This window comes from Phoenix dactylifera, unplaced genomic scaffold (genome assembly GCF_009389715.1).
Source record: "Phoenix dactylifera cultivar Barhee BC4 unplaced genomic scaffold, palm_55x_up_171113_PBpolish2nd_filt_p 000601F, whole genome shotgun sequence".
NCBI classification, from domain to species: domain Eukaryota; kingdom Viridiplantae; phylum Streptophyta; class Magnoliopsida; order Arecales; family Arecaceae; genus Phoenix; species Phoenix dactylifera.
Genome location: NW_024067998.1, coordinates 302732 through 315634, shown reverse-complemented (window position 1 = coordinate 315634; position 12903 = coordinate 302732). Strand labels below are relative to the sequence as shown.

General features: G+C 41.2%; 1 protein-coding gene across 1 annotated transcript; it reads right to left on the bottom strand.

Moving 5' to 3' along the window:
* Window positions 1–577: 577 nt before the first annotated feature.
* LOC120106671 (WAT1-related protein At4g30420-like) lies at window positions 578–4529 on the bottom strand. Its single transcript, XM_039119709.1, has 8 exons — window positions 4278–4529; window positions 4127–4195; window positions 3920–4036; window positions 2192–2399; window positions 1956–2114; window positions 1726–1877; window positions 747–956; window positions 578–675 (listed from the first exon to the last, which is right to left on the bottom strand). The coding sequence occupies exons 1-8, from the start codon at window positions 4463–4465 to the stop codon at window positions 612–614; spliced, it is 1167 nt and encodes a 388-aa protein (XP_038975637.1). The 5' UTR covers window positions 4466–4529; the 3' UTR covers window positions 578–611.
* Between the last annotated feature and the right edge of the window lie 8374 nt (window positions 4530–12903).

Below are 12903 nucleotides of genomic sequence, written 5' to 3'. Positions count from 1 at the left end.
CCCAAGCTACTTTGATTCAATTGAACCATATAGACTCTCATCTGAGAACGTTTTGGAACAGATTGTGAAGATCTAGCCCATATGGGGGCGGAGCATTTCAAAATCTGTGCGCTGAATGGTTTAAATCTTAATTTGACCAACTTGACATGGTTTTTGGAGGAAATTTTAGTGGTTAGAGATTTCAATTATGGATCTTCTTCTTATGCTACAGTAATTACCAGCGTAAACAAATGTAGCATGCAATTTGTAGGTATGACACCTACCTCCTTTTGAGGCAGTACTTGTTTGTATTTGCACTAGGTGGCATGGTGGATTTCTTGAATGTCTGCACCTAAGCTTCTGTTTGTGCTACATGGATGGCACAGTTTTGCATGTGAGTGGTGCCGGTTACACATCTGATGTGGTTTGTGCATTGTTCTTGGATTGTTGTTCTAGGTCCATCTGTCAGTCTTGACCTATGGACCTATCGACCTAGGCATATGTTGTATTGGTCCATAGGCCCTTAAAAATGTGTGTGAAAGAGAGAGAGAGAGAGAGAGAGAGAGAGAGGGGGGGGGGATGATTGGGGTTGGGGGGGGGGGGGAACCTGTATGTTCCATGCAAGTATGCAATCAGCTTCGAGCACAAGTATTTTCTTCCTTGAAGGCAAAAAAAGAGAACATGGATGTACGATCCCTGTGTAGGCACATACTGTAAGATGTACGATCCCTGTATAGGCAGACATTAATGACAACGAACTGACTCACTTTTCAGTCTGACTTTCCAGATCATCTGGTTTTTCACCCAATAGAGGTTCTTTGACATCTACTTCATAATTGTTGTATCGTGCATCAGTAGATATTGTTATCTTTGAAGAATCATCTTTGATATCTGGCTTGCGCTTGGTGTCGAAATCCTTGGCTTTACCCCATAACACTATATACAAGCCACCCACAACTGCAACAGCACCTATCAAGCTGAAAAAAAGTTCATATATTGTTAGTCAGCAAGTAATTATGTTGCTAGAATATATGGATTAATGTTTTAGTTAATCTGCTACAAATGAAAAGTTCACATCAGGCAACCACAATTTGGTGTTAAACTAACTACTTTTATCTTGCTAAACAGCATGTTTTTTGCATCATCTTCTGTAATTTTTTTTTTTTACAGAAATCAGGGAACATATCGACATTTTAATGGAATACGCTCTCTTCATCAAAAAAAATGCAGAAAACCCTCAAGATATTTTGCTTTGTCTCAAGAGATAAAGTTTTAGTCTTTTGTCATTGCATTGGTAGATAATGTGTTTCTTTGGTATGGATAGATGATGTGTTTGGTTGCAGGGAAATGAGTTGCATTGCTGTATGTAAAACGGCATATGCCCTCATTACATGTTTTGCGTTGATGCAATCATACTCTCTCTATTTTACTTTGGTTGTTGTGGTACAATCATTGCTTTTTTTAACAAATTAATTTGATTTGGGTGAAAAACTACATGTAGCTGATTTTAGTGGATGAACAGTTCATTAACAAGTTTAAAGTGATATAAACTACTAGATTCATCTGCTAGCTTGTGTTACTCTTCTTTGTACTGTTTGTTAACTATAAACAGAATAATGGAATGACTTAGCTCTAGACAAGCTGTGGCTAATATATAAAGTTATTTTCAAATCTTGAACCAATAAAGACATTTCTAATAAATCATTAAAGACTTATCAATGTTTTTGTGAGGCAAGGTAAATATACCTTCCAATATGGAGTCTCTCGTTAAGGATTATGAAAGCCAAAATGGAAGTAATGATGGCGCAGAGTGGATTAAACATTGCAGAATAGAGAGGCCCCCTTACTGATATGCACCAAGATTGGAGATAAAAGGTGACACCCGATCCAAAAATTCCCTGTGTGGGTTTTAGAATGTTTAGTGGATGAATCAGTAAATATAAAAAACTGGAAACAGTGTATGGTTAATAACTTACTGCAAATAAACAACACAAAAGCTCGAAGATTGAACGAATCTTCCAAGCACTCAGGTTTGGTTCCAAGTAAAATGTGAGAATAGCTGATTGGAAGGTCGATAAAAGGCACATCCAAGCTGATAGTGATAATGGGTCAAGATATGACTTACAAATTGGCACCTGTGAGCAAAGCCATGAAAGATCAGTATCTCTTACATTTTAAGAAGTAATAATGTTCTTTCAGGGAGCTTTATTACCTGCAAGATAAGCCAAAATGACCAGCAAAAACTGCTTCCGATGAGAAGGAGGCCGCCAATCACCCATGTTTGACCAGAATTCTGATATCCAACATTCAGAAGCCTTGGACCTTTGAAAAATGCCATGGACATCGCTCCTCCAACGCAGATAACAGTCCCAAGTACCTTGGCCATGCTTCTAAAGCTCCGTAATTTTACCTTCTCTAAACTGTCAATCATATGAAAAACAGTGCATTTTGTTAACGATGTTAAACTTCCATAGTAACTTCATGATCTAATATGTACAGGACATCAAGGAGAACTGAAGGAGCAAGGAACATTCGGATTAATGAACTATTGTAGTGGGTTGCATGTTTATGATATACAACAGTATAAGCTTGCATATCAGCTTTGGAAAATCTAAAGATTAATCTATTTGTGATAAGAAGATTGAGGATGATGCTAGATATTTCTCATCTCCATTACGAGCTGGTTAACCTATTAAAATGTTAAGCGTCATGAGATGTTTATGATTCAGGATGCTAATACTATTTCTTACGTCAGATGTAAGGTTTTAAATCCCCTGCCTACGTCCCCTCCATCTCTCCCCTGCTAGTTTCTTTTCTTTTGTCTTCTTTGTTTTTTCCCCCTATTTTTTTCCTTCTGTCCTTTTTTTTTTCCTCACTTCTCTTTTCTTTTTCTTCTCCTTTCCTTCCTTGATTTTTTTTCTCTTTCTTCCTTTTTCCTATCTCAAAACTCCCTTTTCCTTGTAAAGATGGGACGGGATGGTACGGCGAGGATGCTGGCGGGATTTAAAGAATTTAAGACAGCCATGCTTCATGCCGGTGCCAAGCTGTTAACTGTATTATTTAGGTCCCAAGGGGAACGAACACCGGCCATTCAAGTGGTGCTTAGCTGGTGGGAAGACATTAAATCAGTGCCCTTGTTATCCTAAGGAAAGCTCAGCCATTTTGACCCCCCATTGCAAAATTCTGAAATAGTACATGCTAATTAGGCAACAGCTGACAAGGTTAATTGGGCGTGCCCATTATCAAACATTGCTGACGTGCAAAAACTTATAAACTAGTTCATTGACCCATGTTAGGCTGGCCATGACCTAGTCCACTCATTGCAAGCCCAAGGTGGATCAACGATGGCTTCTAGTTGCCATCACTCGATGGAAAGTTAGCCTTTGTTTGTCGATCAGTTTGCCACCAATATCATCCTAGTAGGATCCACTTGGCACTGTATAAAGATCGTCATATTAAATCGTGCAAGCGACTTATGTGACGCCAATAAATAGACCAGTCAAGCTGCTGACTAATTTAGAAAATGCATAAACTAATTCAAGAATGCCATGGAACACTCCTGAGGTTCTAGAACCTTTGCATGATGAACGAAACATGGTTTCATATCAACAACAACAAAAAAAAGGTTGCATCATTAAGAAAATTGAAATCTATATCGATTAGGGGCTGAAGTTTTGTTAAAAATTCCATGCATGCAATCGAAATCCATCTCATGCCTAAGTCCATAAAGGCCATGTTATGGTGCCATCGATGCCTGCAATGGAACCTAATCTATTCTTTATTTTCTTGGCAAACCACTGATTACTAAAGGCCATGTTATGGTGCCATATCGGTGCCTGCAATGGAACCTAATCTATTCTTTATTTTCTTGGTAAACCACTGATTACTGAAGAGATTGTTAATTTAGGGAGTAGGCATTGTGAGAGATTGGAGGGCTTACCCAATAGAGGCTGCCATCACAAACGTAAGTGCGGGGTTTAGATTGGTCATAGCCGTGGCTATTGATGAAGATGCCAACTTCAGCCCTTGATAATAGCAGTACTGGTTGAGGGTGGCACTGTTCAAGAAAAAACGCAAGGAAAACATAAACAGCTAATCTCAAGTACCTTTGACGAGGAGATCGACGAACAGAAAACTAAGCACTTACCCAACAAGAGAAGCAACAAACACCAAACAAAAGGCTCTAAAGCCCAAGCTCATCTGACTCAAATTCCCCCTGGACAACCATAGGTGAAAAATAGTGAGAGAGAAAGAGAGAGAGAGAGAGAGAGAGAGAGAGAGAGAGAGAGAGAGAGTACCGTCTTGCTAGAATGGTTGTGGGTGCCACGACGAGAGTGGCCATGGCCTGCCTATAGACAACAAAGACCATGGGGTTCATGCCCTCGGTGAAGGCAGCCTTGGCTGAGAGAGCCATGACGGCGTAGATGCACTGCGCCAACATCATGGCGAGGCCAGGCTTGTTTTCCTCGAGGAAGGACTCTCCCATTCCTTCACACAAAGGAGGTACTGTTTTAATGGAGCACACAAAGGAGAAACAACACGGATTGCTTCACAAGGAGGCCATACAGCGTTCTTATATAGCGGGTTTGTCCAGATGCCCCTGCCGTGGCTCTTAGTATACCCGTATGACGGCACACTAACCTAAAATCCAGAATAAAGACCAAATGCAAAAAAAAAAAAAAAATACAGAGAATTTTGAGAAAAAAAATAAGTGGAAAAAATTGAAAGAGAAATAAATATATTTAGAAAATAAAAGCCGAAATAATGAGTTAGACTCCCCTCTTATAGAATGCCTCAGAAAGAGGCTTTATACACATAAAAAAATTCTCTACTAACTCTTCACATAACTCTCTTCTACTGCAATATAAAAAACATCATTATTCCACTCCAATAAAAAATAAACTTAAATATACTAAGACTAAAGCTCAATCTAACTTAAAGTTAGAGTACATAAAAGATAAATTATCTCGACTAGAATTGGAATAAAAACTAGGATAGAATCCTAATATAAGTTGGATAAGCAATGGACTTCCAACACTTCCCCTCGTTACAACTTACCAAAGGTTATCGGCATATTTTGGACTTGTCGCAATTGTGAAACGCCACACTAGCTATTGCCAATAATACAGTAGTAATTATCAACATGCAATATCTTATAGAACTAATTAAAATAGAGCTCTTTTATTGGATTCGAATAATAACTTCTTGGCTGGCACGTACTTTTCAATGCACGTGTCAAGATCGATGATCTCCTCCAACACTTCCTCTTAGCACTAACTCCATGTCACTATACCGAGATTCTATAAGACATCTAACCTATGCCAACAAGCATCAAGTTACTAGTTACAGTTATTACTTACGGGAGTATTGACCATTATCTGCACATCTATAAAATCAGTAGTAAAACATTAGCTTTATTCACATTCCTTGACTTAAGCAGCTTTAAGTATCTGCATATAATTAGTTTTTATATATAAAATCAAATCTTCATGTATAGAGTCTTCTAATAGCTCGAACTTTGGAGTAGCTTTAAAATTAATTGAGGTACCAAATATTTTGTCAAATATAAAGGCATAACATGAATCATCTCTACCAAGCATGTCTTTTTGCTGTTGGATCTCTGAAACTACTTTAAAATTAGTTAGCTCTTCATCTTCATGAACGACTAAATCATTATAAAAACATCCATGTCATGGATAGCTTTCATTTAAGGCTCTTCTATATAATTTAATTCCTTGATATGAATTCTATGACCGGATCAACTATAGCATTCTTTGACTCTTCTTGAGCAATTATAAAATTAATTGATTCTTCAATCATGATCTTTTCTAAAACTTGATACAGCATCCATGTGATCAAGCTCCTCCTCCTCCAAATTTCTTCTAGATCTGCATGATCCTTGGGCTAATCAATCTTGTCATGCTCTAAGTCTTCCGAACTTAATCCAGTCTCTAATTAATTAAGCTCCATGTGCTTCAAATCTTCATCTTTAAACTAAATTGTTTCTTCTTCCAAAGTTTTAGAAAGCTTGAAACCAAAATTTACTCTTCATGCAACTTTTGTTTAAGATGTCTCACCCTTGCTAGAATTTGAGTGGATGGCTACAAGAATATCCCATGCTTTTTTTGGCCTATGTATATCCTAGATATAGAAATAATTTTTTCTATCAATTGAAACTTGAATAATCTACATAATCTTTCTAGATTTCAAATTTACTTTCTTCTGGCAACCACATTGTTGAGAGTATCTGTTGACATCATCTCTGACTCATTCATGATATATCTCATAAATCTTGTTATTTAAAATAAGACTTGACAATAGATTCTATATTGGAAACATATGTTGTTCAACTTATAAAAAGAAGCAAAAATAGCCATTTTGATATTGCTGAGGTCAGGTATGTTGAACCCATCGAGAGAGAAAATAGTAGCATTAGTCATGATGATTTACCTTTTAATCATCAAAATAAAAGTCTACACATTTGCACCACCCCACGGCGAGTTACTCAAAGCTCTTCAATTATGTTGAGCTATGAACAAATGAACTACCAATTAGAAGAAAAAAAAAGATTCATTTCATTCTAGATTTATGGCGGATCTAGTCTACCTAATAATTTCATCAATTAGGGTCGGGCATGCTTACCACTACAACTTTTATATAGAACCGGTGATGGATGAGCGATTCTCGTATTTCTCTAACTAGAATAGAGAGTATAAGTTTCCATTAAAAAAAAACCGTAGACGGTATAGGTGATCTAGAGTCGTACATGAAAGAAAAAGAAATAAAAAAAATTTACATAATTCATAGCTAGTTCTCGAAAATGCTTCGGGTGCTTTTTAATTCATGTGGTAAGTTTCTTGGGCCAAATATCTGCAAGTTGCAGCAATCATCTCAGCATCAGTCGAACAGTTTCTTAACAAAATAGAATATAAAAAATTTTATTGCAATGCTTAACGGATGCTGCATCATAAGTCTCGTAATGGACGGCCGGTCCCTTTCCCCAGCCTCACTGATTTCTCCTCACATACCATATCAGTTCCGCACGTGCGACCTTATGCAAAGCACGAGGCCACCTTCTCTCTCTCTCTCTCTCTCTCTCTCTCTCTCTCTCTCTCCAATAATTCTTTTTTTTTTGGACGAGGCCACCCTCTCTCCAATAATTGGAAGGGTCGTGGCAAATCGCGGCCCATATAATTCATGGGTGGGCCAGGGCTACTGGCCACGTGATATAATCATTTTTATTTTTATTTTCTGATTCCGTGAGTGACAGATGGAAGGTGCCGTTGGGCTAACGTTGTCGGCTAGCTCTGTCCGTGTGCGCTATTGAAGCGGCCGCGACCATTAGGCCGCCTTCGTGATGCCAATGGGAACTTGTTTAGAATGACAATGGGAGTGTTCGGCTCTCCTGCTAATCTGTTGTCTCTTGTTAATGCATGATATTTTGGCTTTTATGCTTAGAATAACCTGACTAACATATCATACAAAAATAAATAAACAAATAAATATCCGTATTGCTTGTACTGCAATAGGCGTCATTATCATATTTTTTTGAGAGAGTTAGAAACAGAGATTCTATTTATTTATTTTTTTCAGATTTCTAATAATAGATTAATGTATGTTTGTTTTTTTTTTTTTTTTTATGGCGAGAGGAGTTGCTCGACCATGTGGAGATCGAAAGGTGGTGTCGAGAGGAGCTAGCTGGGAAGCTTAACATCGACAGCAGTCTCGTGGTTCGGGATGCTCGTCAAGGGTCTCAAGAATGGAGTAGTCTAGGCGATATCGGAGATGGCGGCGACCATGATGAAGTCCAGTCATGTTCTTCACATGTTTGCAAGGTGGGTAGGCGACATTGTCAGTCGTTGCCAATAGGGAGCTTGTTGAGGGGTGTAAGAGGAGGTCGAGGAGGAGAGAAGGTGAGGGAGAGGAGGTGAGTTTCAATGGTAGACTGGATCCGACCGTCAGCTATGCAGGAGAGGCCGATCGACTTGCTCAATCATAGTGACGTGCTCAACCATAGTGTCGTGTTTGACAGTGGTGACATGCTCCACAATTAGACTTACTCATCGGATGGATGAGGTTCAACCCCAAGGTATGACCAAAATGAGCCATGCCAATGCCTAGCTCAGCCCGGCCTTCGGGTCTACTTTCCAGGCTCCAGCCTACTAGCTGTAGGCTTTCGAGGCGTAGTGGGCTAGCTGGATGGCAATTCTCACATCTTTGTATCTTTCTTGTCTTCGAAGACATTTTTAAAGAAGTTTTTGTCTCTGAATCCATGATCCCCCTTCATTTCTTAATAGGAGCATAGGGTTGATGAGGAGTGCCGAATAAATGTCCTAGTCAGGAGATCTAGGGTTCACTAGTGTGGGCTATCACTTGTCCGACGTGATGAGGTACAACAGTTGGATCTCCTTTGGCGATCGGATCTCCTATGGGGGTTGCATCACCAACGGCGGTTGTTTAATTTAGCAGTAATAGGAGGTGAAGACAACCTCTTCGGCGGGCCTGGCGAAGGGGACTGGAAACCAGGAAGTTCCATGGCTCATCTATAAATTCCAAGCTCGGGTTGGATCAATGTAAAATCCGATTCCCAACTCATTTAGTAGACATGCTCAAATTTCAGACTTAACCCGACTTGCCGGGCTTCCGTCCAAAATATTGTGGACTTGGACGTGCCATCTGGCATTTGAATGGATCTTCTAGTGATGTACTCGAGGCAAATATTGGAAGTCCAGTGAAGATCATAGGAAGGTCAGGTGGAGAGGATGGGAGAGAGACAGGGGAGGGTGAAAATCTATTTTAAAAAAGATCAAAGTGAAAAATTTTTGCTTCTATTTTTTGGAACTCATAAAAGTTATATTGAACATAGAAATATAGTAACTAAACAAGTTTGCTACGTTAAATTTCGTGTTTTGTTAGAAACATAAAGGAAAAAAACAAACAGTATCCGATCACTGACAACTCTCTCTCTCTGTGCTCATTCTCACTCTTGCGTGTCATTCATCATTGGATCTTGCGAGGTATTTTTTTAACCTAAACTTAGATCCGACGCTTCATCTACGTGGATTTGGACCAGAAATGATGGGGCCAGGTTCGGGTATACCTAACGATGTCGATGGACGGTCTTGAAACCACGAGGTAGCTATGGATTCTTCCGATCTTTTGACAGCAAATGAACCCCGACATGATCCGAGTGGCCCTGCCAGTCTGGATCCCAAATAGATTCCCACCCCCCCAAAAAAAACTCAAAATTGCTAATAATGGTTTTAAAACAGATAGGATTCAAGATTGGTGTCCGTCAGCTTTGAATGTACCACTACAACACAAATATGACACATTCACAGTCCATTTCCAGGTGTTTTTGTTCTTATAAAAGCAAACGACGACGCGGCATTACACTCATGGCCACATAATTATTTACATTATTTTATTTGTATTATTTTAGTATTGCTGTACCCCTCCTTCTTGTAGGACCACATGCATCGGCTCAACATGCCTTTCCATACTTTGGAGGACGCCAGAATTATTTACTCTCCGCTCTTAATTTTATTTGGATGTATTCATACCGTCAACTCATGCAGCCATGTGGACAAGGTGGTCATGTCAAAGACCAATGATATAGGCTCTCATTAATATTTCTTGATGGAAAAAATAATTCCATTTAACCAAAAAAAAAAGATTTTGAGCACAACAAGGATGATTTCATTGGCCTAAAAGATGGAGAGAGAGAATAAAAAAACAACCTAAGCTGGCACTCAACTATAATGCCAAATCTTATTTGGATTTTTTTTTTTCTAAGGTATGGGTACACCCAATAAATTTTTTGCATGGAATTACTCTAGCATGAAAATCGAGTAAAATATTTTTGTTGGTTGCTCACCAACAAATTGGATCCTGTTGGCACAATCTTTGGCTACAATCAAGTCAAGTTCCTTCTTCCTTCCTCAATGCTCGTCACCGGATTCTAGAATATTAATTCAAGGACTTATTTGCTCAAAAAAAAAAAATAAAGTCAAGTCAACAAAAAAATAAAAAAAATTAATTGAAGTTTTCAAATAAAAAAAAGTAATTTTATGGAAATAAGATTTTCATATTTTATAAAGAAAATTTAAAAAGAACATGAAAAAACTACTTTTCCATCAGTTGAGAATTTAAATTTTTTTTCTAAAACTATTCTTAAGCTATCAAAATTTATAGATAAAAAATTTTCTTTATTAAGAGTATAATAGATATTTCATATATTTTTTTGAAAAAGTAGACGTTCAATCAAATATTAGCCACTCTCGAATGTACTATTTTTTCAAGGCCAACCAAACATACTAAAATTATCTTTTCAGGTACTATATTTTTAGGAATCAGGTTTTTAGAAAAATATTTTGTTGAGAAAAAAATTTAAATAAATAATGGCTCAGCTACATCTTTTAAGACGGTTGGTTAGTTTAAAACTCCCATCACGACATTAGAAGACATGACATCGATAAAGAGGTTTTGGATGACGAGGTGCCAAATAATGAAGAAATTATTGATTGGACAAGTCCACTGGCACAGTGATGACCAATCCAACCACTAAGATGGACAAAAAAAGATAGGAGCGAAGAGCATGCCATACGCGTGCGTCTGTGCATGTTGGTGCGTGATCGGACTAATTCATTATATTTAGTGATGGGCTTGATCAACTAAAACTTTGACCAAACTTGATTTTTCACGGTCCCCACTCGTGGTTTAGTCATGGCCCATTATGTCCATCGAGTAGCAAATTGTGTAGTCTGCAATTAGATAATTGGACCCTGGCGGGCATACTTGTTATTTTTCTCTCTGCTGCCAGGTGAAAAAGAAAACACCAATGAAACAGAAGAAATCTTCATAGACTATGTTGCTGGAAATTGGACCCCGGGGCAATCTTCGGTCGAGTGAGAGGGAGCAGCGGGTCACCACGGCGGGGCGGCGACCAGTCGGCGGGCGGCGTCCTCCGCTTGGGGTGGCCGGAGAGAGGGAGCAGGAGGTCCTCACAGCGGGGCAGCGATCCGTCAGCGGGCGGCGTCCTCCGTTCTGGGTGCCTGCAGAAAACCGGTGGCCGGGTTTTCCGGCGCCGGCCCTTTGACGCTCCAAGTCAGGGAGGGGGCAGAATAGTTGAAGAGGAGATGAACAGGTGCTTTGTAAGAGCGGTAAATTTTCCCCCCCCCTCCTGAGAAGCCAAGGTTCTCTTTTTATAGGTGGGGGTCGGTGTACCTGTGATGTAACAGGGCGGAGGCCATAGTACGGCTCGGCATGTTGGTCCAGGTCGGCGCACGGTCAGGCGAATTCATTTGCTGATGTCGGCGGTGAGGGCGTCGTACGACCTGAACCAGAGCGCTACCTCTCAGGCGAATCATTGCATTGGTGTCGGAGGTATGGCCGAGATCAGAGACTCTATCATGGTTGACCAGACTTTGCTGGGCTAACTTGCCGTGGAGAGCTGAGAGTCCGTAGATGACAGGAGCCATACGCATTAAATGTGGAGTAAGCCGGAGATCCGCATTAATTGCAAGAGTAGGCCGGAGATCCGCATTGATTGTTGAGTGAACTGGAGGTTTACAGTAGCCATGCGCAATAAATGCTGAAGCAGCGGTAGGATATGGTCCTCAGTTGGACCTCAGAGGAGTACGGTCGTAGTAGGTGGCTGACAAGGGTAGACCTTGAGCATCAAGATTTTCCTAGGTCGGATGTCTTGAGGTCGGGCGTTCCGAGGTCGGACGCCGACTTCGGCTGTTTCAGCGATCGGCGATTGTGCGGCTTCTTGGGGGCATTCGTGTCACTTGGGGGGAAAAATCTTATTCCCCCAACACTACCCCCCGACTTTCCGAGTTCGAGCGGCTTTGCGGGCTCGGACGTGGGAAGTAAAGTCTGTCATTAGAGTTAGGGGGCGAATCTCGTCGTCGTGCCCTCGTGTTTCTCGGAGTGTTTATGGCGAGACCCGCGCCCTTGGGCGTTTCGAGGTTGCTTTATTCAGTGAACTTATGGTGGAGCCCGTATCCTTACGTTTCTCGGAGTGTTTATGGCGAGACCCGCGCCCTTGGGCGTTTCGAGGTTGCTTTATTCAGCGAACTTATGGTGGAGCCTGTATCCTTACGTTTCTCGGAGCGGATGTAACAGGGGTGGCGTCTCTTGGATCGCCAAGACCGCTTCGTGCGGCGGACCCATGATGAGGGTCCTCGGCTCAACGAGGCGACGCCTCGATCCCGTAATCGGAATCTCCCCGCTCATCAATGAGCGTGCCGTTACGGGGTTCAAAACGGACACGCGGCATGACCTAGGATCGGACGCTTCCGATCTCGTATTACTGGATCATGGATCCGGCGAGGTGAAGGCTACGTCGGGGCTCCACGTGCCCCAGGGCCTTATTAAATGAGGGGAGCGGAGGTGCCGTCCGTTCGTTCTTCAAGGCGATTCGATTCTGCGGACCCATAATGAGGCCCCGAGATCCGATGGGACAGGGCTTCGATTTCGTACCCGATTTATTGATCCGGAGTGAATACGGTGCCTCGGTCTCCGAGGTCAACACGTGGCGCAATCCGATCGGGGGATGGGAACCGACCCTGCCGATCTGGACCGCCGAGGGGGTCTATATAAACCCCTCGAGTTTGCCCTAAAGGTTTTACTTGGCTGCTTTTATTTTTGTTGTCTTTCTCCCTCGCTTCCTTCCTCAACCGAACCTCGCCGTCGGTGCCCGGAGCGATTTCCGGCGATGTCTAGTAGGTTCCTACCCTGCAACTGCTAGGGTTCCCTTCTCTTTTCCTCCCAGTTTTCATTCTCTGCTTTCGATTTCACTTCGCTCCTGTAAAATGGGTCTTGGTCCGGAGGAGGTAGGGTCCAGCCTGTCAGGGGAGGAGTTGGAGTTAATCCGCTCCCGGTTTTTCTTCCAGCCCGGGTTTCGTCTCGAAACTGCGG